Source organism: Cetorhinus maximus, chromosome 11 (genome assembly GCF_964194155.1).
Source record: "Cetorhinus maximus chromosome 11, sCetMax3.hap1.1, whole genome shotgun sequence".
Lineage (NCBI taxonomy): Eukaryota > Metazoa > Chordata > Chondrichthyes > Lamniformes > Cetorhinidae > Cetorhinus > Cetorhinus maximus.
Genome location: NC_135889.1, coordinates 74,373,705 through 74,400,073, shown reverse-complemented (window position 1 = coordinate 74,400,073; position 26,369 = coordinate 74,373,705). Strand labels below are relative to the sequence as shown.

Here is a 26,369-nt window from a genome sequence, read left to right as displayed (position 1 = left end):
AGCCTTGCCAGCGACACCCACATCCCATGAAAGAATAAAAAATGAATAGAAAAAAAATGTTGTTTGTCTGATTCTTGAGAGTCAAACAACTAATAAAGAATCTTTTCACTTTCCAATTAGTTTGGGAAGTAAGTGCACAAAGATGGTTGTGTTGCAATAACCAATGGTGGGAGCAGGGCAATGGAAGCAGGGGGTCATGTGATGAAATCTCCAGCAATCCATGCAACCAGAGCTGGTAACCTTACTTATAAGCAATATTAGAATGCATGGAATAAAAGGGACAGTAGCAATTGTTAGAATCATACTACTGAAGACTGAAGTTTTCTTTTACAAAATGGAAGAGTTTGGCATGATCTGGACATATGGATGCTAACCTGGGATTTAAAAAAAATCATAAGTTCACCGTAGGACTGTAAACAAGCAGGCCTCTTAAAAGAAATCACCTGACCTATATGGTAATTGCGAAGGAGTTTGTTTGTGTTGAGCTGCAAAACACTTTACTTGATGAAAAGCTGGGAGACAGCAAAAAAGGCAGACACACGGGAGAGGGGGAAAAACTGAGTTGCAAACCTAAATTCAAAAACCGAAAATGCTGGAAAAACTCAGCAGGTCTGACAGCACCTGTGGAAAGAGAAACAGAATTGACGTTTCAAGTCCGTATGACCCTTCTTCAGGGGCAGGTGGAGGCAGAGTCAATCCAGGCATTCGAAAGGGAATTGGGTCATTATCTGAAAAGGAAAAATGTGCAGGGATGTGGGGAAAAGGCAGGGGTCTACACCCAGTGAATTGCTCCTGCAGAGGACCAGCATGGGCACGACAGTCCAAATGGCTTCCTTTTGTGCTGTAAGCATTCTATAGTCTTATTGAACAGAATAAGCTTTGATTCTTCCAGTAGGGAGGGAAAAAAAAATACACAAAGCACTTTATCTGCCAAGGCCAGACATGGATCTTTCAGTCAGGCAGAAAATCCTCCTTAATCAATTTTCCTGCTCTAGCTAAGGATGCTGGTCAATTCCCCTCACTATTCTATGTAGCCCCAACAAATTAGGGCTCATCCTGAAGCTTTACTGCATCAATATTGGAAAGAACAAAGCTACCATCTTTGGCATCTGCCATAAATATTGTGCCCTTAATAATGACCAGGCTTAGGAGCCCAAGTCCTGTCTTCAAACTTAGGATAACCTCCATTATGTTCTGTGACACTACCACCATGCTAAGTGGGACAGGTTAAGAACAGATCTAGCAGCTCAAAACCAGGCATCCACAAAGGGCTATTGGTGATGAGCAAAAGCAGAACTGCATTTCAGCACAATCTGTAATCTGCATATCCCTCACACCACCAGCCAGATAACAAAACCTATTTTAGTGAGGAGTGTAGGTGGGCATGTTGAGAGCAGCACCAAGTATACCTCAAAATGATGTGCCAACCTGTTGAAGCTACAACACAGGAATATGTGCATGCAAAACAGCAGAAGGGGCATGCTATAGACAAAAGTAAATGATCCTGCAACTAGCACATCAGATCAAAACAGGAAATGTTGCAAACACTCAGGTCAGCATTTTTCAATTAAGAAAATGTTACCCCTTCAGGTCGATGGCAGTCATCAACTTGAAACATAAACTGTTTCTCTCGTCACAGGTGCTGCCTGACCTGCTGAGTATTTCCAGCATTTTCTATTTTATTTCAGATTTTCAAAAACTGTAGTATTTTGCTTTGGGAGCAGATCAAAGCTTGGTAATACTGCCACATCTAGGAAACTGGTTTATCAGAACTGGGCATCAGATAAGTAGGCTAACAGCACACAGGAAGTGGAGGAGTCAAGAGAGGGTGGACTAATAGGCCTAGATGTTGTCAAAGCCTGCATAGAACTTGATACATGCCTTCAGCTGATGGAGCTGAAGGACAGTATGTAGATGAGGAAAGGGAGAGGCCGAAGGATAGATCTTTAAGGTACTCCAGAAGTGATTGTGTTTGATTGGAAAGAGAAGCCATTGCTACAGATGCCCTGGTATGACTGGATAGGCAAGAGTGAATTGAAGCAAAGGCAGTTCAAACTCAGCTGGACAATGAAGAGAAACACTGGAGAGGTTCATGTGGTTGATTGTATCAAACGCTGCAAAGAGGATGAGGAGGCATAGTGCATCATGATTAGTCAGGAGATGTCATTTGAGGCTTTGATCATGGCTTTTTCAACACTGTCACGGAACAATTCCTTGACATTCTAGGCCCTTAACTAAGCACTTGGTCATTGCTCTTAAATTTTGCTCTCCTGAATCCTTATTCTTTCTCCATACACCTTCTTGGGATATTTTTTACGTTGAAAGCCCACCTAAATATAAATAGTTGGCATGTGTCTGTTTGAGTTGGGAAATTAGCTGGAACAGAAGTTAATGCTCAGACACGCAGTTACATTTTTCCAATGCCAATTCAGAAATGGGCCAAATAATCAGCACCGTGAAGGTAAGTAGGCATGTATCAGGAGGATTCTCAATTTACACTGTCTGTATAGTTGAAATACAACAACAATTAACAGTAAAAGCAGTGATTTCAGCTCAGAAATGTCACACTGACCTACATGCAAATTTCAAGATGATTCCTTTTGCATCAAAGGATTCATAGTGCAAGCTAGCAGAAATGATGTAGTTTTGCAATGTGAACAGACATCTCAATTTGTAGTGCATGTTTTTGCACTCTTTCATAGCTCTCCAAAAATGAAACAGAAATGCTATACACCATACCTCTGTTTTCACTTTATTATCGCCAAAACAGAGGTGCTGCAAGTAGGCTGCTGCATTCGCTTGAACTGATGGAAACTGGTGTTGAAGCATGTGAATCACCTCTGGCAATTCCGGGTCACGCCAAGCAAACTCCCTGATTTAAAAAATGAAATGAGGAAATCCCTCGTTAGTATCTCTCTTTGATAAACATTTTAAACTAAAATAATTCTGTGTTGAAATCAAACCACTCTATTCCAGCAAAGTGCAATCACCTTTCTTATTGGTCCGTGGTCTATTAGGACTTATAGAAATTATTAAAATTTTAGTTGTTATTTTGCAATGAGAGTGTATTTATAATCCTTTAATAATGATCTTTTTCAAGACAAATTGTATCTATCTACAGAAAGTCTTAGTTATTCTGCATTCAAGCATCCCTCACCTAATTTTAATTGATTCTGGGGAAAGACTTTTTTGTCACAAATGTTACCATTTGACTCTCCCCAGTATAAAAGGTACAGGTACTGCTCAATTAAAACTCAAGTTTGTTTTCTCCTGAGATTTGCATCTTTCAGCATTTGTTTTATTGCATTTCTGATTTTGGACCTACAATGTTCAGCATGTTTATATTTTCAATTTTTTCCTCTAAATTGATCACTTGCTTGCAGCTCAGCAACACATACTTGTTATAACTTTTTTGGACAAAATTCACCGGGATTTTAATGGAATTTCTGTAGGGCTTCCTGGGCTTTCCTTCAGGAGCTATGACAGGCAAGCAAGAGAACCCCTCTGAAAATTCAAGCCCATTGTTCTTATAATTTTTGTTGGTGCCATAGGCTCAGCAGACCAGGTCTACAAGAAAATTTTCAGGCACTCTTTTCATTGTACCAAGTAGTAGTCTTTAAATCTAGCTTCTCTCTTTAAAACAAAAGTATGCTCTGTCCAGTAATGAGTACTTTTTGCTCAGTATAGATTTTGGTACTTAAGCTTTACCACTTTGGTCTCATAGGAATGCATCAAGTTTGGAACTCTCTACTCTTAACACTAATGCAGCAAGTGCTAATCATGATGGCAGGTTGCATAAAATTGCCTTATATCCCCTAGTGTTAATTTAGATGATTTAGATAAAAGGATACAAACATGAATTTGAAGGAGTAGGGAATTCAGCCCTTCGAAACTGCTCCACCATTTGATAAGAACATGGCTGATCTGATTGTGGCCTCTACTTTCCTGTCTATCTCTTATACCCTCTAACTCAGTCTTGAAATATTCAATGACCCTGCCTTCATTGCTCTCTGGGGAACAGAATTCCACAAGCTAACAATCCTCTTGGATAAAAAAATTCTCACCATCTTAAATGGGAGACCCCTTATTTTTAAGCTGTGTGCCCTAGTTCTACTCTCTCCCAGAAAGGCAAACATCCTTTCAGCATCCACCTGTCAAGTCCCCTCAGAATTTTGTATGTTTCAATAAGATCACCTCTCATTCTGAAATTCCAACGGGCATGGGCCCAACCTTTCCTCATAAGATAACCCCCTCATCCCAAGAATCAGTCATGTGAAATTTTCTGCACTGCTTCTAATGTAATTTATATCCTTTCTTTGATAAGGGGACCAAAACTGTACACAGTACTCCAGATGTGGGTGCACCAACTGTACAACTGTAGCAAAACTTCCCTACTTTTATATACCATGCCCCTTGCAATAAATAACATTCTATTTTTCTTACTAACCACTTGCTATACCTGCATACTAACTTTGTGATTCATGTACCAGGACACCCAGCTCACTCTGTACCTCAAGAGTTCTGCAATCTCTCTCTATTTAAATAATATGTTGTTTTTTTATTCCTCCTGCCCAAGAGGACAAGTTCACATTTTCCCACATTATACTTCATCTGCCAAATTTTTGGCCATTCACTTATCCTATTTATATCCCTTTGCAAACTCTTTACGTCCCCTTCACAACTTGCAATTCGATTAGATGGATATTTCTTGTATGGGAAATCTAGGAACAAAGGAACAGAATCTTAGCATTGGATCTAGGCAGCTCAGGAGCAAAATCAGGAAGCATTTTTCCCCTCCACAGATTGGAACTCATCCCACCCAGCCCCCAATAGGCTTAGTCAGTGGAAGTTTAAGACTGATAGATTTTTTGTTAGATAAGGGTAGCTACAGGTATGGAGCAAAGGCAGATAAATGGATTTGAGATACAGATCAGCCATGATCTAACTGAATGGTAGAATAGATTTGAGGAACTGGATAGCTTAAACTTGCTCCTATGTTCATAATTAAAGTAGCAGACCTTTGGCCCTGCTTTGGTTATGCCCATGGTATTGCACATTATTTGGGCAAAATATTCATATCTTTCAGGCACACAGTTCCACTGTGTTGTATTCTATACCTGCTAGAGAGAGAAGCTTCCTTACAGCCTCCTGACCTCTGGTTCAGCAAGCTGCTTTGAAACTTTCACTTTACTAAGTTTGTTACTAAATAAAATGAACAAAACTACACAATGTTACTTTGCACAAAGGCTGGGACAATAAGAATAACTAATATTAAACAAAAATTAAAAGATTTTAATTAATTGATTTTATTCAGATTCATTTGTGGGGTTTTGGAATTTTTGATTTTTTTTCATGGAAAGGTTTGGGAATGAGCTATGTACAAATGTATTTTAAAATGCAGTCATTTTAGTTTAACAAGTCACAGCAGACACAACAGAGAGACTGTGGTGGAGGGAAGAGAAAGAGTATGATGTGTTAATGAGCCGCAGGCCTGGGCCTGGAGTTGAAAGCAAAAGGTCAGTTCAAGTAGTCAGAAGTGGTCTACAAAGAAAGATAATTCAAAACACAAGTCAATCCATGAAAAAGACGAGGCACAGGATTTATTATTTTTTTCCCACTTTATGAGGAAAGGAGAGTGATTCAGTGAAGGAAATACAATTCGCTTTGATCATTACTCTGCATGTTCATTTAATGGCTACAAAATAAAGTAATTTAGCAGCTAACAATTTGCATCTGGTTTCGTCTCACTTGTGTTTTTCAGATTGTCACTGAAAGACAAGTCTTATTTTGACCCCACATTTTCTCCCTTGTTCAGTCCCCAGTTATCTGCAGTGATTTTTCTGATGCCTTCTGCCACTAACAAATTCTGGCTGTTTTGGTGTAATCCATTTCTCTATAGATAGAGTTCCATTATACTTCTATCCCTTAAAAGGGCAGCCTGAGAGCCCTCCAAATCTATTGATAGCAACCTGCCCAGTCACCATTCTTCACTTGGCTGAACTTGTTCCCTAATTTTACTCAATTGCACCAGATAAAAGTTGCTACTGAGAGAACTCACATGGACCCTGGCTATGCTTGTCTTTTTATGGCAAATGAAGAACATCCACTTTTCCAACCCTACTCAGTTCCCCCTCCCTGGTCACTTTTTCCATTACAATGGTAACTGTCAGTGCTGTGTCTTGCTCTTAGAATCACAAACTTTAAGGCATAGGAGACCACTTAGCCCATGAGTCTGCGCCTGCCAAAAAAACGAGCCCCCCAGCCTAATCCCACTTTCTAACATTTGGTCCGTAGCCCCGCAGGTTCCAGCATTTCAGGTGCACATCCAGGCACCTTTTAAATGAGATGAGATTTCTGCCTTTACTACCCTTTCAGGCAGAGGGTTCAAGACTCATACCATCCTCTGGGTGACAAAGAAAAAAAACTTTTCCTCATCTCCCATCTAACCCTTCTACCAATCGCTTTAAATCTATGCTCCCTAGTCACTGACCTTTCTGCTAAGGTAAATAGGCCCATCTCATCCGCTCTTTCCAGACCATCAATTTTGTACATCTCAATCAAATCTCCTCTCAGTCTCCTCTGTTCCAAGGAGAACAACTTCAGCTTATCCGATCTTTCCTCACAGCTGTAATGTTCCAGTCCTGGCAACATCCTCATAAATCTCCTCTGTATCCTCTCTAGTGCAATTACACCCCTTCTGTAATGAGGTGGTCAGAGCTGCATATGACCTAACTAATGTTTTATATAGTTCCAGCATAATCTCTCTGCTCTTATATTTTATGCCTCGGCTAATAAAGGTGTCCATATGCCTTCTTTACCACTTTATTGACCTTTCCTGTTACCCTTCAGGGGTCTGTGGACATTCACACCAAGGTCTCTCACTTCCTCTACAACTCTCTCTATCCTCCCATTTATTGTGTATTCCTTTGCCTTGGTTGAGCTCCCCAAATGCATTATCTCACTTCTCTGGGCTAAATCCTATTGCCACTTTTCTGCCTACTTGACCAGTCCACAGCTATCCTCTTTATCAACCAGTTGGCCGATGTTTATGCCATCAGCAAACTTCTTGAACAATCCCCCTACATTTACATCCAAATTAGTATATACCACAAAAAGCAGGGGGCCTAGTCCTGAGCCCTGCGGAGTACCACTGGAAACAGCCTTCTAGTCACAAAAACACCCATCAACAATTACCCTCTATTTCCTGCCACTGAGCCAATTTTGTATCCGGCTTGCTACATTCCCCCTGGATAGCACAGACTTTCATTTTTTAAAAAACCAGTCTGCCATGCAGGACAAGGTCAAAAGTCTTACTAAAATCCAAGTAGGCCACATCAACTGCACTATCCTCATCAATCTTCCTTGTTACGTCCTCAAAAAATTCAATCAAGTTAGTCAGACATGGCCTTGCCTTACAAATCCATGCTAACTACCCTTGATCAATCCATGCCTAAGCAACAGTTTATCCTACTTCTCAGAAGTGATTCCAATAATTTTCCCACTACCGAGTTTAGACTGACTGGCATGTAATTATTCAGTCTATACCTCGCTCCCTTTCTGAATAAAAGTTCACCGTTAGTAGACCTCCAGTCCTCCAGTACCACACCTACATTCAGCGAGGATTGGAAAATGGTCAGATCTTCTGCTATTTCCTCCTTGGCTTCTTTTAACAGCCTGGGGTACATTTCATCCAGCCCTGGTGGTTTATCCACTTTCAAGGATGCTAATACCCTTAATGCTTCCTCTCTCCCTATGGTTATCACATCCAATACTTCACACTGCTCCTCCTCCTTAACTACAATGTCTGCATTGACACCTTTTTTTGTGAAGATCGATGCAAAGTGTTCATTAAGAACCATGCACACATCCTCTGCCTCCATACATAGTTTACCTTTCTGGTCTTTTATGAGCCCTACTCTTTCCTCTTACTCTAATGTATTGATAAAACATCTTTGGGTTCTCCTAAATTTTGCTTGCCAATATTCTTTCATGCCCTCCCTTTACTTTCCTAATTTCCTTTATGATTTCAGCCCTCCACTTTCAATACTCCTCTCAGCTTTCTGTAGTATTGAGTCTCAGTGCCTGACAAACTTTCCTTTACTGCCTCATCTTACTCTGTAAGCTCCTTGACATCCAGGGGGTTCTGGATTTGGCCGCCCCACCCTTTTTCCTTTGTGGAAACATGTTTACCCTGAACTCCTGACTCTCCCCTTCGAATACCTCTCACTGCTCTTGACATTGATTTAACTTCAAGTGGCTGTTTCCGGTCACTTCAGCTTAGTAAAATTACCCCAATTTAGAACTTGAACTCCTGTTTTATCTTTGTCCTTTTCCACAATTATGTTAAAGCTAACTGAATGATCACTACCACCAAAATGCTTCCCCACTGCCAACTCTCTCACCTGTCCAGCTGCATTACCTAAAACCGCACCCTCTCTTGTTGGACTTGCTATATACTGGCCAAAAAGGTTCTCCTGAATGCACCTCAAGAATTCTGTTCCCTCCATTCTTTTCACATTAAAATTATCCCAGTTAATATTGGGGTGGTTAAAAGCCCCTACTATTAATGTCCTATTGTTTTTGCACTTCTCAGAGATTTGCCTATATATTTGCTCTTCTATCTCCCTCTGGCTGTTTGCTGGACTTTAAGTGCACTCCCAGCAGTGTGACTGTCTTTTTTTTGTCCCTGTGCTCAGTTCATATGATCTCAACTGATGATCCTTCAAATATATCATCCCTCTTCACAGCTGTAATTGCTTCTCTAAACAAAATTGCCACCACCCCTTCCCCATCTTGTCTGGAAACCCAGTAACCAGGAATGTTGAGTTGCCATTCCTGTCCTCTTTAACCATGTTTCTGTAATAGCTATGATAGCATACTGCCATGTTTGCATCTGTGCCCTCAGCTTGCCTGCTTTATTTGCTATACTCCTTGCATTCAAGAATATACTCTTGAGCACTGCTAAACTCTTATTTTCTATCCTTTGTTTCCTCTGCTTTCCAGGCTCACTAATTTTCTGCCTTCCATTTCCATTTCTGATTTTGCCTCATCTGATTCTATCCTCCGGTTCTCAACCTTCTGCCAAACTAGTTTAAACCCTGCCCAAAAGCATTAACAAACCTCCCACAAGGATATTGATCCCACCCTTATTGAGGTGCAAACTGTCTGGCTTGTAGACCAAGACCCAGAACCAATATCAATGTCCCAAGAATCCGAAGCCCTCCCATCTGCACCATCTCTCCAGCCACACATTCATCAGTTATAACTTCCCGTTTCTATGCTCATTAGCATGTGGCATTGGGAGTAATCCGGAGATTACTACCTTGGAGGTTCTGTTTTTTTTGTAAATGTCTTACCTAGCTCACTAAAATTTGCTTTCGGGACCTCATAACTCCTTCTACCTGTCATTGATACCAACGTGAACCACAACATCTGGCTGTTCACTCTCCCCCTTAAGAATGTCCTGTAGCCACACTGTGGCACCAGAGGTGCAACATACCATCCTATAGTCACATCTATGGCCATAAATGCCTGTCTATTCCCCTATCAAATCCCCTTCCGCTTGTGCTGCTGAGCCACCTGTGGTGCCCAGAACTTGGCTCTTGCCACACACCTTTGAGGAATCATCGTCCTCACCAGTGTCCAAAATGGAAAACTGGTTTGTGAGCAAGACGGACGCAGAAGGACTCCTGCACTATCTAGACTTTCTGGTGGTCACCCACTCCTTCTCTGCATGTATGCTGCTAACCTGTAGTCTGACCACTTCTAACATGCTACCCACATAGCCCTTAGCTTCGCAGATTTACCACACTGACTCTAGCTGCTGTTTGAGTTCTGAAACCCAGAGCTCAAGTTTCTACAGCTGGTGACACTTCCTGCAGAGGTGTTCATCAGGGCCACTTGAAGTGTCCACGACTTCCCACATACCACAGGAGGCACGTTCCACTCAGCCGAGCTGCCCTGCCATACCTTAACTTTACTTTTACACTTGTAGAGCGTAGAATTACAGACTCTCACTCAATCAGCTCGTTCTCCTGCAGGTAGTTAAGGGTTATTTAAAACTTGTGTTTTTCAATTATGCAGCTATTTATGCAATCCCCTACAGTGGATACTCACTGACCAATTGGCTTATGAGTTGAGTTGCACTTTCCTAGCTTTGGGAAAAAGGAAGAAAACTCACCAACTACTGGAGGCTGACAAAGGTAGAAAAAGAAAAGAGCATCTCCTTCCCCTCTTCACCAACTCCTAACTTCACACAGTGTCCAAGCCCCACTCCTTGTTTGATCAAAAGTGGAATCTGTTTAATGGATGAACTAAGATAGATCAAATAAGCTTCCTCACCTGTACTTATCTTTTAATATTTGCAGAGATTATATCAGGTTTAGTAGAATGAGAGAGGGAGGCCGGATTTACTAATCAATGTTGTTTGCAAACTATAGTTCACTAGTACCCTACTAGAGCCAACATAAAGGCAACTTTAGTTAATAAGGTAAACAATGTCCCACAACACAGTTCTACAAGTCAACCCCAATTATACTTGCCTTGGATCCTTTTGAATGCTGTCAATTGATGGAGACCTTGTTGTAGTTTCATCTGCTGGAATGGTATAATGAAGTCTGGAATAATTAGATTCAGATGGTCGGTATTGAACTGCTCTGTATGGATCACCGTAATTACCCACTGAATTTAGAGCAAAGTTACTTCTTTGGTAAGTCATAGTGCTACGTTGACTGGCTGATCTCTGCAGGTTTCCAATGGCTAAAAGTAAAAAAAAATGTTCATCTCAAAACTGTATTAATCTTCTGGATATACTTCTAAAATGTTGTAACAAAAGACTTAAAGCACATTTCCTACAAAATAGATCCCAATATTGACTAATTTACTCTGATCAGGGTGCATTTAATAAACAGAACCAGGTTCGAAAATATGACCATCACACATGATAGAGGCCATGTTATTTTAATTTAAGAGTTGAGAACAATTTTAGTTATATTCCAGAAATTATACTTATACTTAGAAACCTATAAATAGAGTATCAAATGACAATTACTGTTGTGCACTAATGATGCACAGATTTCATAAGATTTCTAAGTTTCACAAATTTCATTCATTAACGTAATTGAACACAGCATTCCTCCTCCTCCACTGCCCCAAATACATTACCCATGTTGTTTAAACTCAGATTAAATCCCATTGTTACTCTATTTACATCACAATTGTAGATTCAACCCTGTTAAACTGGAGATTTTTGTTATCTTTTAATCCATCATTTGATTATTTCCCAGCAATCATACCTGTCTGTCCTCAATCCTTGGTATGCCTACTTCAAATGTTAAATTTCAATTGTTTACTTACCGATCATCTGCTGTGCAACACCAAAATTCGGCTAGAATCATATGCGGGAATAATCACTTTTCTCTGGGTACTATTTCCAGAGAAATGTTCTCACATGGCTTGTAGTTTTTCCTGAATTCCATTTGTTTTCAAATACATGCTTTTTACTTAAAATGTAAACTATAACTAGTAGCCAATTTCAGTGAAAAAGCAGCAAACTAAATTTCTGCATACAAAAGTGTTTGTTGGTTTTCCCCCTTTTTTAAAAGCACTCGAAATTGTTATATAATTAAAGATATTTGGTGCTCTTTCAAATTCTGTTCCCTTTCACAAAGACTTGTTTCACATCTTAGCTCTATATTAATGAGACTGACTCCTGACAAATGTCCACTTTTAATTGAAAATAGTAAATATAATTTCTAAAAACCATTCTTGCGACGTGGACATCAATGGCAAGATTAGCACTAACCATATATCCATAGTTGTTCTGAGAAGGTGGTGGTCATTCATGCAATGGAGTGGCTTACTTGGCCACTTCAGAGGGTCATTTAAAAGTTAAACACCTTAGTGTAGGACTGAAGTCACAAATAAGCTAGACGGGATAAAGGTGGCAGGTTTCCTTCCCAAAACATCACTAGTGAACATGTTGTATTTTTACAACATGACAGCTTTGTGGTCACAAGTACATAGGAAACAAGAGCAGAAGTAGGCCATTCGGTCCCTTGAGCCTGTTCTGCCATCCAACTAGATCATGGCTGATCTCCTATTTCAACACCACTTTCCTGCACCATCCCCACATCCACTGATATCTTTTAATATCTAGAAATCTTTTGAGTATATTCAAGACAGATCAATGACAGCATCCACAGCTCTCTGGGGCAGAAAATTCCCAAGATTTATCTACCTCTGAGTGAAGAAATTCCTCTTCCTCTCATTCCTAAATGGCCTGTCCCTTATTCAGAGACTGTGACACCTGGTTCTGAACCCCGCTGCATCCCCACCCAACCAGGGGGAACATCCTTTCTGCATTTACCTTGTTGAGCCCTTTTAAGAATTTTGTATGCTTCAACTAGATCACCTCTCATTCTTCTAAACTTGAAAGAATATAGGTCCAGTCTCCGCATAAGCCAATCCCACCATCCCAGGGATCAGTTTGGTGAACTTTCGTTGCACTCTTTCTATGGCATGTATATCCTTCCTTAGCTAAAGGTGGCTAAAGCTATACACAATATTCGATGTGGGGTCTCACCAAGGGTTGATACAATTGCAGCAAGACCTCTTTACTCCTGTGCTTAAATTCTCTTGCAATAAAGGCCAACATACCATCTGCCTTCCTAATTGCTTGCTGCATCTACATGTTAGCTCTCTGACTCATGAAAATGGATAACTTCACATTTTTCCACATTATATTCCATCTGCCATGTTCTTGCATACTCACTTAGCCCCTCTAAATCCCCTTGAAGCGTCTTTGCATTCTCTTCACAATTCACATTCCCACCCTAGTTGTGTCATCAGCAAACTTGGAATATTACATTTGGTCCCTTTTACGGATGTAGGCTTTTCAATTGCAAGATGTTTAAATAGAATTCACATTCTATTGATTTTTCCATCCAGGCCACTGGATTACTAGCCAAGTGCCATACCCTCCACACTACTATGCCCTTCGCCAGCTAAGATTAATCAAAAGAAAGGTGAGGAATCAGGTGGTGGAATATGTTGGATGGAGTTTCACTTCTGAAACATGGGTTCAAATCTATCCCAGATTGATGGGGCTGATGACTATAAGGGGTCCAATGTGCTATGAGTTTAGGCAGTCTCAATCCAGTTCTTCTGCACATGGGCCAACAGCACAAAAACTGCTTCTAGTTTGGCACTATGTGCCAACATCATGGAGACAAGCCCAAGGATGATAAAATATGGAAAATTCTTCATAAGGTTTAAGGTGTTTTTATGGGGGCAAGTAGAGGATGTTTTAGTCTGCATCCAGCTTAGCATTCACCTTTTGAGACAGGGCTGGGAGGCCATTTGTATTATAGTATTAATGTCAAATGTGTGTGGACAAATATGGTTAAGCAACTGAAGAAACTCTTCCGGATGATATTGCTTCCTGGAGCTGCAAATATTAAGTTTGGTCATCCAAAAATTAACAGTTAACTACAACAAAATACCACCTAAGTATCTAAAGATCAGCAAAGGTAGTAACAGCATATCAACAGCAGCACCTTAGAATAATGAATTATGGACTGCAGCCTTTGGCACTGCAGATGTAACCTTTTGAACTGCAGAGAAGAAATGCTATAGTTATGTCCATTTAGTAATGCAGTTGCATGTTTCAGCACACAACTGACAATGCAATACTGTAACCCAGAACCCTCCGCTATGCCACCTTCACATTTTTTAAAGACTAATCATCAGCTGTCTTTTCGACTCCCTTCCAACTTATCCACTTTACCATTTTCCTCCTGCTTACCATAGCGTTTATCCTCTTCTTTGTAAAGCAAGGGACTATTTTTGTGCAGGCAGTGCAACTGAAATTGAGGTAATTGTGTTGCAAAGGAATTCATTATCACATGAAGTGTAGTTCATTGGGAGGGTGTAAAATTCCCCATCACTACTTCATTCGTACCTTTTACCCTGGATCTATGCCAAAACCAAAAGGAAGATCCAGATCCATTTGGTTTCATCTACAGAAAGCTGTTGACAAGGTTTCAGGTCAGGCAACTAGCTTAAAAAAAAAGCAGAGGCTGAACGTCAACTCTCAGGCACTTCTCAGCCAACTCCCCCCGGACTGTGAACCCGCCATCAAACATCAAGCCACTGTTTCCAGGACTATCACTGACCTCATCTCCTCTGGAGATCTTCCCTCCACAGCTTCCAACCCTGCATAGCCTGCTTCTACCTCCTTCCCAAAATCCACAAATAGGACTGCCCTGGTAGATTCATCGTGTCAGCCTGTTCTGGCCCAACGGAACTCATTTCTTCCTATCTTGACTCTATTCTCTCCTTGTCCGATCTTTTCCCACCTACATTCACAATTCCTCTGACACCCTATGTCACATCAACAATTTCCAGTTTCCTGGCCTTAACCGCCTCTTCACTATGGATGTCCACTCTCTCTACACCTCCACCCACCACCAGGATGGTCTGAGGGCTCTCCACTTCTTCCTTGAACAGAGGCCCGAACAATCCCCATCCACCACCACTCTCCTCCACCTGGCTGAACTTGTTCTCTCACTGAACAATTTCTCCTGTAAACTTGTCTTACTTCCTACAAATAAAAGGTGTGGTTATGGGTATCCATATGGGCCCCAGATATGCCTATCTTTTTGTGGGGTATGTGGAACATTCCCTGTTCCAGTCAGACTCAGAGCACCTCCCTCAGCTCTTATCTCGGTACATCGCTTCATGCTCTCGCCTGGACCCGGAAATCTTTTTTAAAAAAATTGATTTTGCTTCCAATTTCCACCCCTCCCACGGTCCACCTCTGACATTTCCCTTCCCTGACCTCTATCTTCATTTCTGGTGATAGCTGCTCTACCAATATTCATTACAAGCCCGACTCCCACAGCTACCTCGATTACAGGTCCTCACACCCTGCTTCCTGCAAGGTCTCCATCCCATTCTCCCAGTTCATCCTCCTCCATCACATCTATTCCGATGATGCTCCCTTCCAAAACGGCACTTTTGACATGTCTTCCTTTTTCCTTAACTGAGGGATCCCCCCAACTGTGGCTGACAGGGCCCTCAACAGTGTCTGATCCATCTACCACACTTCTGCCCTCATCCCTTTTCCTCCCTCTCTCCCAGAACCTTGAGAGGGTTCCCCCCGTCCTCACTTTTCACCCCACCACCCTTCGCATTCAAAGGATCATCCTCCATTTCCACTAACTCCAACATGATGCCACCAAACACATCTTCCCCTCACCCCATCCTATCAGCATTCTGTAGAGCTTATTCCCTCTGTGACACCCTGATCCACTCCTCCATCACCCCCAACTCCTCATCCCCTTCCCACTGCACCTTGCCACGCAATTGTAGAAGTTGCAACACATGCCCCTTTATCTCCTCCCTGTCCAAGGCCCTGGACGCTCCTTTCAGGTGAAGCAGTGCTTCACTTGCACCTCCTTCAATTTGGTCTACTGTATTTGCTGCTCCCAATACGATCTCCTCTATATTGGACAGACTATACGCAGACTGCGTGACCGCTTTGCAGAACACCTTCGCTCAGTCTAAAAGCATGACCCAGGCCTTCCGGTCACTTGCCATTTCAACACACCACCCTGCTCTCATGTCCACATGTCTGTCCTTGGCCTGTTGCAATGTTCCAGTGAAGCCCAATGCAAACTTGAGGAACAGCACCTCATCTTCCAATTAAGCACTTTACAGCATTCTGGACTTAACATGGAGTTCAACAACTTCAGACCATGAACTCTCACCTCCATTTTTATCCAATTTTTAAATTTAAAAAAATTAAAAGAATAAATTATGTTTCCATCCTTTTCCCCAACCCCCCTCCTCCCCCCCCACACACACATACACATGGCCATATCACTTGTTATGTTTTCCTTTCAGAGCGCTGACCCTTTTTCTGCTATTAGCACATTCTGCCATCATACCTTTTTGCCACTATCAACATACCCTTTAGTCTTTACCACTACCATTTACACTCCTTGTCCTGTGTCCATCTTTGTCAAACCTCTCCTTAGCTCTCACCTATCCCTGACCTTCTATTTTGCTCCACCTGCTCCATTCCCTATTAAACAGTATAAAATCCATCACATTTCTCCTTTTCTTTAGCTCTGAAGAGTCATTTGGCTCGAAACATTAACTGTTTCTCTCTCCACAGATGCTGCCAGACCTGCTGAGTTTTTCCGGCATTGTTTTTATTTATTATTAAAAAAAAGCATTTGTGTTGCTTTGTCCTATGCAATTTAGACAGTTAAATCAATTTAGTGCAAAATAGTTTTACTTCACAGCTATTCGCAGGCTTCTTTCTTTTAAAAGAACGCAGAATTTCACAAGTTAGAAAAGATTGTGGTATCTGAAGGATCAGTTTTGGAATCTTACATATTTTAAGATAATGAATGAATCAACATGAATATTGTAAGTGATGTCTCAAAGTTTATAAATAATTAAAAATGGCAACGTAAATGAGAAACCAGATTTGGTTTTATTAGCTAATTGGACCAGTAGGTGACAGATGCATTTCAATGCAGATAAGTAACTGCCTGATAAGTGGCTGGGAGCAAAAAGAATGCGTTAAGTGGACAGTGGGTCATACGGTGCGCTGATTAGGGAGATGCCTAGAGGTTCAAGGTGTCAGCCATGGCTCAGCAATAGCACATTCAGCTCTGAGCAAAGATGGTTATAGGTTCAAGCCCTACTCCAATGCTCAAGAACAGAATCTAGGCTGGCGTCAATACTAAGTGTGTGCTGCACTGTCAAAGGTTGAGATGTCAAACCGAGGTCCTGTCTGCTCTCAGATGGATGTGCAAGAACCCTTGGCCCTATTTGGAAATAAAAGAGCAGGGGAGCATTTCTGGCTTCCTGGTCAACATTTATTACTCAATAAGCAGCACCAAAACTGATATCCAGTCATTATTCCCATTTCTGTTTATAGGATCTTCCTATCTGCAAATTGGTTGCCAAATTTCCCTATATTACAACAGTTCTCGACTTCAAAATTTAACTTAATTGACTATGAGCATCTATAAATAAATCCATAGATTAAACTATTGCTGGACAAGTTATTGTTCAGACTCCATTTCAAGTACCATTTACAATTCTGATCATATTACAGGATGAATAACGTTACTCTTGAGGCTACAGGTGCCAACCCTAGTCACAATTAGAAGATAACATACCATTAAACAAAGTTTAAAAAATGTAAATTTTAAAAATGTAAATGCATTCTAAATGTTTACAATTTTGATTAATGTGTCCAATGGTACTTACGAACAAACAAACACACAAACATACAAATTAGGAGGGGTAGGTCACTCGGCCCCTCAAGTCTGATTGGATTGTACCCTCAGCGCCACATTCCCACCTACCTCCCTATATCCTTTCACCCCCTTACTTATCAAGAATCTACCTCTGGCTTAAAAACATTCAAACACTCTGCTTCCATCACCTTATGAGCAAGGGTGTTCCAAAGACTCATGGCCCTCAGAAAAAAATTCTCATCACCGTTTTAAATGGGCGATCTCTTATTTTTAAACAGTGACCCCTTGTTCTAGATTTACTCATAAGAGGAGCCGCCCTCTCCACATCCACCCTGTCAAGATCCCTTTGAAACATGTAAGATCCTATCAAGGATCTTATATGTTTCAATCAAGTTGACAAGCCTAGCCTGTCCAACCTTTCCTCAAAGGATGCACCCATTCCAGGAATTAGTCTAGTAAACCTTCTCTAAACTGTTTCCAATGCATTTATATCCATCCTTAAATAAAGGAGACCAATACTGTACACAGTACTCCAGATGTGGCCTCACCAATGCCCTGGATGACTGAAGCATAACTTCCCTATTTTTGTATTCTATTCCCTTCACAATAAATTACAACATTCTATTAACTTTCCTGAATACTTTCTGTACCTGCATGCTAACCTTTTGCAATTTATGGACTAGGACACCCAGATCCCTCTGCATCTCAGAGCCCTACAGCCTCTCACCATTTAGATATTATGCTTTTTTATATTTTTCCTGCCAAAATGGACATTTTTACATTTTCCCCACATAATACTCCATTTTCCTGATATTTGCCCACTCACTTAACCTGTGTCACTTTGTAGCCTCCTCATGTCCTCTTTACATCTTACTTTCCTATCTATCTTTGTGTCATCAGCAAATTTAGCAGCCGTACCTTCAGTGCCTTCATCCAAGTTGTGGCATCTTGCCAAGCAGAAAATGACCCTTTTGTGCCTGTTTCCTGTTAGCTAGCCAATCTTCTATCCATGCCCATATGTCACCCCCTATACCATGAGCTGTTATTTTTCACAATAACCTTTGACGTGGCACCTTATCAAATGCCTACTGGAAATTTAAGTACAGCTCATCCACTGGTTCTCCTGATAATAGCATATGTTACTTCTTCAAAGAACTCCAGTAAATTGGTTAAACATGATTTCCCTTTCACAAAACCATGTTGATTCTGCCTGGTTACCTTGAATTTTTCCAATTTTTACATCTCTAAAATTAGGAAATAAAAACCTGGAGAAAACTGAAGCAACAGTAGTGATATGTCTTTCCACCATCACATGTCCACCCCTCCCCCAACTTCACTTGACAATGTATACTAATTTCCTGAAAAAAATAGATGGTTTAGAATAGGATGACTTGGTTTGTGGTTAAGATGGCTAAATTCTCAAGCTCTTAATTAGAGTTGATGTTGCATTTAATTCTACAAATACTTGCCCATAATTATAGTTTTACACTGCAAAATCCATATGATGGCATCCTTTTGTACTAACATTGTATTAAGTACTCACAAAATGGACAAAGCAATTCAAGTTAGGCCTATATTACATTACAATTAAAAATTTGAACATTTTAGAACTTCTCGTGAAAACCAGGTTACATTGCACGTACTCGATTAAGGAATTTTAAGGGGTGGGGTAGAAATGGTGGAAGCAGGGATACAATGGTCAGCAATGCATGCACCTAACTAGTGCAAGTATACTGTTAACTGTATTAACTATGTAAAGGCAAATTATTCCTTGCATCCATTCAGTCCTTGCAATTGAGTTCAACAAACTGGAAAGAAAACCCAAGACACTTGGTAACAAAACAGGTTATACAACAAACATTTAAAAATCTATTCTAGGTTACAATTTCCACTAAATCTACAATTTTACTATTAAGCTCTTTTTTTGAGTTATTTTAGTTCATCAGTAAATCAATACTTTTGCTCCCACTTCATATAACACATAGTTAAAGGGCTGGCTCCCTAATAATTCAGTGTAACACTGTTTTCTTCAGTAGCATGGTCTTTCTTGACAATCTCAAGAGAAAAGAAACCTCACAAAACCATTACCTGAGCCTGTACGAAACACTGCAGTTTGAGTGCCATGAAGAAGTTCAACGCCTGCGTGACTGGGACTGCAATAAACTGGGCTTTGAAGTGTTCTTCCTTCATAGATTGGAGTAATATGCAAATCAGGAGACATGGCAGAACGCAATTCATGTCCCAGTTGACTGTGTTGACTGGCATACGAACTACGTAATCCTGAAAAACAGAATCCATGGTTGATTGAATCAAAGCAGATTTCTACTTGGTGTAAACAACTGTTTAAAAATAAAGATGACTGGTCCCCACACTAATCGCAAATTCTTATGACACTATAAAAGTACCAATGTAGCAAAATGCACCCATTAATAATTGCTGCCTAGTAGTTCAATTTATTTTGTCAACTTAAATATCCTTACTGTTTGATGTATGATGTACTGGTATAACCTGATCTATGTAAAAACTGCAGTACATTTTATCCCCAGAACATGAATTGTAGAAGTCCAAGAGTGGAAGTCATAAATATAGGTTAGTCACCAATATAAGTTAGTGATTAATAAATACAATAGAAGCTCAGGAGAAGCTTCTTTACCCATAGAGTGGTAAGAACATGGAACCCTATACCACAATGATTAGTTGAGGTGAATGGCATAGGTGCATTTAAGAAGTCAGAGAAGCACGAGGGAGAAAGCAACAGAAGAGTATACTTAAGGGTTTGATGAAGATGGGTAGGGGGATGCTTGTGCGGAGCATAAACCAGTTGGGCCTAATGGCCTATTTCTATGCTGTAAACATAATACAAATGAGATACAAGTTTATATAATAATCTTTGGAGGAAATAAACTACCTACACTGTATGTACCTTTCAATCAATAATCTAGATTTTAAAACATTCTACTTATACTTAAATTCTGAGTTTGGGCACTGGGAACAGGAGTATGCACTCAATAGACAGATATATAACACCGTCAAAATTACTAGATAATAAGCCAGCTGCCTTCTTTTCCATCCTAAGTTCAAGGATAAACATATTTCAGTGTGCAGAAATGTCAGGGTTTTTCCTTGCACTCAGATTTGGTAATTTTTCTATACATACTTGCCAAAACAAAAGAGATTTTACAAGCTGGCTAAGTCAGTTTTCTGCACATTCATTGTAAAGCCCACAAATTCATTGATGCTTATTTCCACCTACAGCCCCTCCTACCCACCAAATATAATCTGGAGAGAGGATTTAAAAATAGTGCAGGGGTGAGGGTGCAAAAAGGAAAAAAAAAGTCAGACTGCTGGCAGAAGTTAATGAAGGGAGAATCAGAAAAAGCATCAATATATATGACAGAGGGAGGAGTGGTGGAGCCACAGAAATAAAGCTATGTTCAATTATTTAGTCATAAAATTTTAAACCGGGCAATGGAACTATCAAGTTAAATCAATTTGTTAATTATAATTTATTAAAGTGAATTAATTAACATTTTAAATGCATTAATAACCATTGTACACAGTAATTAAGTATATAAAGTAGATGATGGCAGCATAAACATTACGTTGGGTCTGTGGAATGCGGAAATTTATGTGCAGTATCACTATCTTGAATGACCACAGCTTTGAGGCATGTCTACATGTCAGACTTTGCTGTCAAAATAAGGTGATGTAAATGGTGCTCATCAGTAATTAAGCGCATGTGGTACTGAAGTTTGGAGAGCAGCTGCATGCTAAATGCCAACATCCAAAATATATGGTCAGTAGTTTTGTGAAACTAGCATTTCGTTCTCTGCCTCACTACTGACATGCATTGAAAGTTGTGAAGTTGCCATTTTTGCAAGGTCAATACAAATTAAACTCGCAAAAGTTAGATTAAGTCATTGCACGACCCTTTTAATATGATAATTGATATATTACCAGTCAACCCTGTGGCACTGAAAATTAATTAATACAAATGTGGAGTCTCATTCCTTCACATAATTGAGATTTTAAAAAAGTGTCAAATTTAAACAAGTATTTTTGTTTCTTTTTTCTCTCACTTAAACTATTCTCTCTTTTCCTCTCCATTTCTGTACCTGCTTTGGCCCCGAATTCACCAACAGTAATTTACACTTTGTTCAGTTCTTTCACTGTGTGAAGCTTCAGCTGATTTATTAAGATGGGAAATTAAGCAATAAGGAAGATGCAAAGAGGCTGAGGATAGATAGGTTGGCTGAGCAGGCAAGAACATGGCAGGTAGAATAAAAATGTGGCAAAATGTGAAGCTATACATTCTGGCAGGAAAAATGAAAAGGCAGATTATTTTTTGAATTGAGAGAGATTGGGAGGTGTATACATTCAGGAGGTGCCTGGATGCCTACATGAATCAAAGTTAACATGCAGGTACAGCAAGCAATTAGGAAAGCAAATGGTACATTAGCTTTTGTTACAAAGGGATTCAAGTATAAGATTAAGAAGTTTTACTACAATTACATTGGTGAGGCCACGCCTGGGTACAACCTGTAACTTTGGTCTCCTTACTTGTTCTAGAAGCAGTGCAACAAAGTTTCACTAGACTGGTTTCTGAGATGAGGGGATAGTCCCATGAGGAGAAATTTAGCAGACTAGGCCTATATTCCCAGCAGTTTCAAAGAATGGGAAGTGGTGATCCAATTGAAATATATAAAATTCTAAGGAGCTGAGGGCATAGATGCTAAGAAAATAAATCCCCAGGGTCAGTCTCAGAATAAGAGGAAGATGGACCAAAGAAGAAAAGAACAAAATAAATGGGAACTGGAGTGGGCCATTTGGAACTTCAAGTCTGCTGTGCCATTCAACAAAATTATGGCTGATCTTCTACCTCAGCTCCATCTATCCTGAATTCCCTTAATATTCAAAAATCTATCAACCTTTTGTCTTGAATGTACTCAACGAATGACCATTTCAGGGGAATTCAAAAGATTCACACCCTTTTGAGCGAAGAAATTTCTTATCTCAGTCCTAAATGTCCAACCCCTTTTTTAAGACTGTGAGCCTGTGTTCTGAATGGAGGCTACACAGCTGGTTGCCTTTACACTCAGGCCTCACATGCCCAAGCTTCCCATAGAACCATAGAAAAGTTACGGAGCAGAAAGAGGCCACTTAGCTCATCGTGTCTGCGCCAGCCAAAAAGAGAAAAAAAAGAAACCAGCCACTTATTTTAATCCCACTTTCCAGCACCTGGTCCGTAGCTTTGCAGGTTACAGCACTTCAGATGCAGATCCAGGTACCTTTTAAATGAGTTGAGCATTTCAGCCTCAACCAAGGCAGTGACACCCACCAGATGCCCACCACCATCTGGGTGAAAAAAGTTTTCCTAATGACCCCTCCAATCCTTCTACTAATCACTTTAAATCTATGCCGCCTGGTAACTGACCCCTCAGTTAGAGGAAACAAATCTTTCCTGTCTAGCTTATTTAGGCCCCTCAATTTTGTACACCTCATTTAGGTCACCCCTCAGCCTCCTCTGTTCTAAGAAAACAACCCCAGCCTATCTAATCTTTCCTTATAGCTGCAATTTAAGCCCTGGGAGCATTCTTGTAAATTGCCTCTGCATTCGCTCCAGAACAATTATGTCCTTGCTGCAACGTGGTGACCAGAACTGTACACAAAATTCCAGCTGTGACCTAACCAGCGTTTTATACAGTTCCATTATTATATCCCTGCTTTTGTATTCAATACCTCGCCGAATAAAGGAAAGCATTCTACATGCTTTCTTGAGTACCTTGTCCACCTGTCCTCTCACCTTCATGGGCTTGTGGACATGCACTCCAAGGTCTCTCACTTCCTCAACCCCTCTCAATAACTTCCCATTTATTGAGTATTCCTTTGCTTTGCTTGCCCTCCCCAAATGCATTACCTCCACTTTTCCGGATTGAATTCTGTTTGCCACTTCTCCACCCACTCAGCCAAACTATTGAAATTCTGGAGTCAACAGCTATCCTCTTCAATACCTTGCAGTGCTGTTATTGGCTTGCACTTTTGGCAACTAAGTGGTAAAAAGGCTTCGAAGGGTTCAGGGGAAAGGCTAACTAGTAGCAGACACTATTCAGATGGCCTATGTTACACTGGCTCAGTGTCATCGAGAGATGAAAACACTAGAGGCAGATGGAATATCGAGATAGTTTTCTTCAGGACACAGACAGACCAAGGAGAGAGATACAGTAATGAGAGAGAAGATAGAGCTTGCATTTACATAGCATCTTTCATGACCTCAGGATGTCCCCAAGTGCTTGCAGCTGATTATGTATTTTGAAGCATAATCTGTTGTAATGTAGGGAAATATGGCAGCCAATTTGCACACAAAGGCTGCATAAATAGTAATTTAATAATGACCAGATAATTTAAAAAAATGAATGTTGGTTGAGAGATAAATGATTGCTCGGACATCAAGAACTTCCCTGCTCTACTTTGAATACAGCCATAGGATCCTTTTGTTCAGCCAAAAGGACAGGCATGCCTCTGCATAGCATTTCATTTGAAAGGTGGCACTTCCAATATGTCAGCTCAAATGGGAAAAGCTCATTTAATGCACTCAAGTCTTTAGAGTGAGAGATGAACATGCATTTTCTGACTCTCGCACATGTCAGTGGTATTACAGGGTCAAAGCTGACACCTGATAGTGACTGACAATCAGAGGGGTACAGGGAACTTAATGGTGACAGATTAGGGAGGATCTGCAGAAGCTGATCCTGTCCAACAGATATGATATACTCACTACTTAGAGATGAAGAGGAAGGCGGAGGAAGACGGTCATAAATTTACAGGAGGCAATTCAAAAGGGGCAGGAAAAAAGGGGAATAAAAAGGTTTCAAGTCCTAAGAGTTTCCATTTTTTTAGGAAATTAAGGGTATCCTCTGCAGTTGTGATAAGAGTTCAGTGGGGAGTGTTATCTATCCAGTGGCAGGGTAAAGGATATCTCAAAGCGGCTAGAAAGGAACTTGAAAGAGGGAGAGTATGAGCCAAGAACTATTTACTGTGATTATTGTTGGAACCAATGACATAGGAGAAAACAGGATGGATGTCCTGCTAATGGAGCATCAGGAGATAGATTAAAAACCAGGACTTCGAGGACGTGCCTGAGCCAAATGCTAATTGGGATAAACAGTCAGCAAAGTAAATGCATGACTAAGTGGTGTGGGAAAGAGGGTCACGAATTCATGGAGCACTGGGACCAGCTCTTGGGCAAGAACGAGCTAAATCTGAACAAAACTGGGATTAAAGTTCTAGCATAAAAGGTTAAATAGAATTCTAAACTAGCAATGGACTGGGTCAGTTCGCACGAGAGGGGTACGCACTGATTCGACTATCTGGAACAGCAACATAATGTAAAAGAAAAGGATGCGAGCGAATGTTAGTGCACCAAAAACAATAAAAATAAAATGCTCAGGATTGTGAAGTAGTAATAAAATACTTAAAAGTAGAATTTTTAAAAAATAAATTATATTGCCTGCAAATCAATGTACAAATAATCAGTAATAAAAAAAATGGGAACTAAAGACATAACTATAATACTGGATAAATGGCTCAGGCAGGGCAGGATTCAGCCCTGGAGCTATAATGTATTTAGAAATAATTGGGAAGGGTGAAGGTGGTGAGGTAGATGTGCTAATCTGGAATACAATGGCAGTAGCAAGAATGGACATAGTTAACAGGTAGAAACAAAATCCACATGGATTGAAATAGAAGGGATTGGTCACACTATTAGTAGTATACCACAAATCAACAATGGAAGAAAAGTAGGGGCAGAAGTTTGTTGGCAAATCTGAAATGAGTAAAATAAAGTCAAACTACATCCAAATAAACTGATGAAGAGAATGAAAAAGGTAGAAAAAGATGGAGTTTTTAAACAATGTACACAAGACTTTTATTTGACCCTATGTGCAAGAAGCCCAAGGAACCATCACGAGATACAATAATAAAAAAAGAGCTGAAACAGATAAATAATGCAAGTGTGGGAAAATTTCTAGGGCGTAACAATGAAATGTAATGATGATTACAATAATGATTGAGAAGATTAGAGGAAGCAAAACAAAAATATAGATGGCGGGAACAAAACTATAAGAACATAAGAAATAGGAGTAGGAATAGGCTATACGGCCTCTCGAACCTGCTCCACAATTTAATAAGATCATAGATGATCCTCGACCTCAACTCCACTTTTCCACCTGACCCCAATACCTCATGATTCAAGAGTCCAAAACTCTATTGATCTCAGCCTTGAATATACTCAATGATGAGCATGCACAGCCTTCTGGGGGCAGAGAACTCCAAAGATTCGCAGCCCTTTGCATGAAGAAATTTCTCATCAGTCCAAAACAGCCATCTTCTTACAGCGAGGTTATGCTCTCTATTTTTTGATTCTTCAGTCAGGAGAAACCTCAACATCTACCCTGGTAATCTCAGAATCTCATAGGAACACCGGACTTAGAAGCAGAAGTAGGCCATTTGGTCCTTTGATAAGATCATGGCTGATCTGATTATGGTCTCAACTGCACTTTCCTGTCTGCTCCTGATGACCCTTGACTCCCTTGTTTATCAAAAATCTAATATATTAAAATAAGCACTTCTCATTCTTCTAACCTCCAGAGAGCACATAGACCCATTCTATTCAATCTTTCTTCAGAAGACAACCCTCCCTTCCCAGGAATAAATCAAGTGAACTTTCTTTGCATCCCTAAGGCAAGAATACCCTTTATGTATGGAGGCCAAAACTGTACTCAATACTTTAGGTAGCAGATGGGTGGCATGATGTGTAAAAAGGGGGAAGACATGGCTTGGCTTCCCCTGATGATTTTACACTACAAAGAGGGACTCAGGACAGGTACATTCCGCAATTCTGTGGAGGCCAGTTTGGGAGTCCAGGCCAGAAATGTGGTGCTCCATCTGAGTGGCAATCCAATAATGATTGCCACTCCTCAGAATTGAGCCAAATCTTCTAAGTGTCCTGTTGCCATGTTGTGAATAATGGATTCCAGCATTTTTGCACTAACTTGCATGTAGTTTCTCTCCCTTCTTTATGAATGGTAATTA

At 40.4% G+C, this 26,369-nt stretch overlaps 1 protein-coding gene across 2 annotated transcripts in view; it reads right to left on the bottom strand.

Moving 5' to 3' along the window:
- pkp4 (plakophilin 4) overlaps positions 1–26,369 on the bottom strand; it is a 181,508-nt gene that overhangs the window by 61,875 nt on the left and 93,264 nt on the right. The window contains exons 8-10 of one of the 2 annotated variants that reach the window (XM_078552220.1): positions 19,368–19,559; positions 10,538–10,758; positions 2,740–2,868 (exon numbers count right to left, since the gene is read on the bottom strand). In XM_078552220.1, coding sequence (XP_078408346.1) covers positions 2,740–2,868; positions 10,538–10,758; positions 19,368–19,559 — 542 coding nt within the window. Of the gene's footprint in view, positions 1–2,739; positions 2,873–10,537; positions 10,759–19,367; positions 19,560–26,369 lie in introns of both variants that reach the window. The other variant, XM_078552221.1, reaches the window with a different exon arrangement.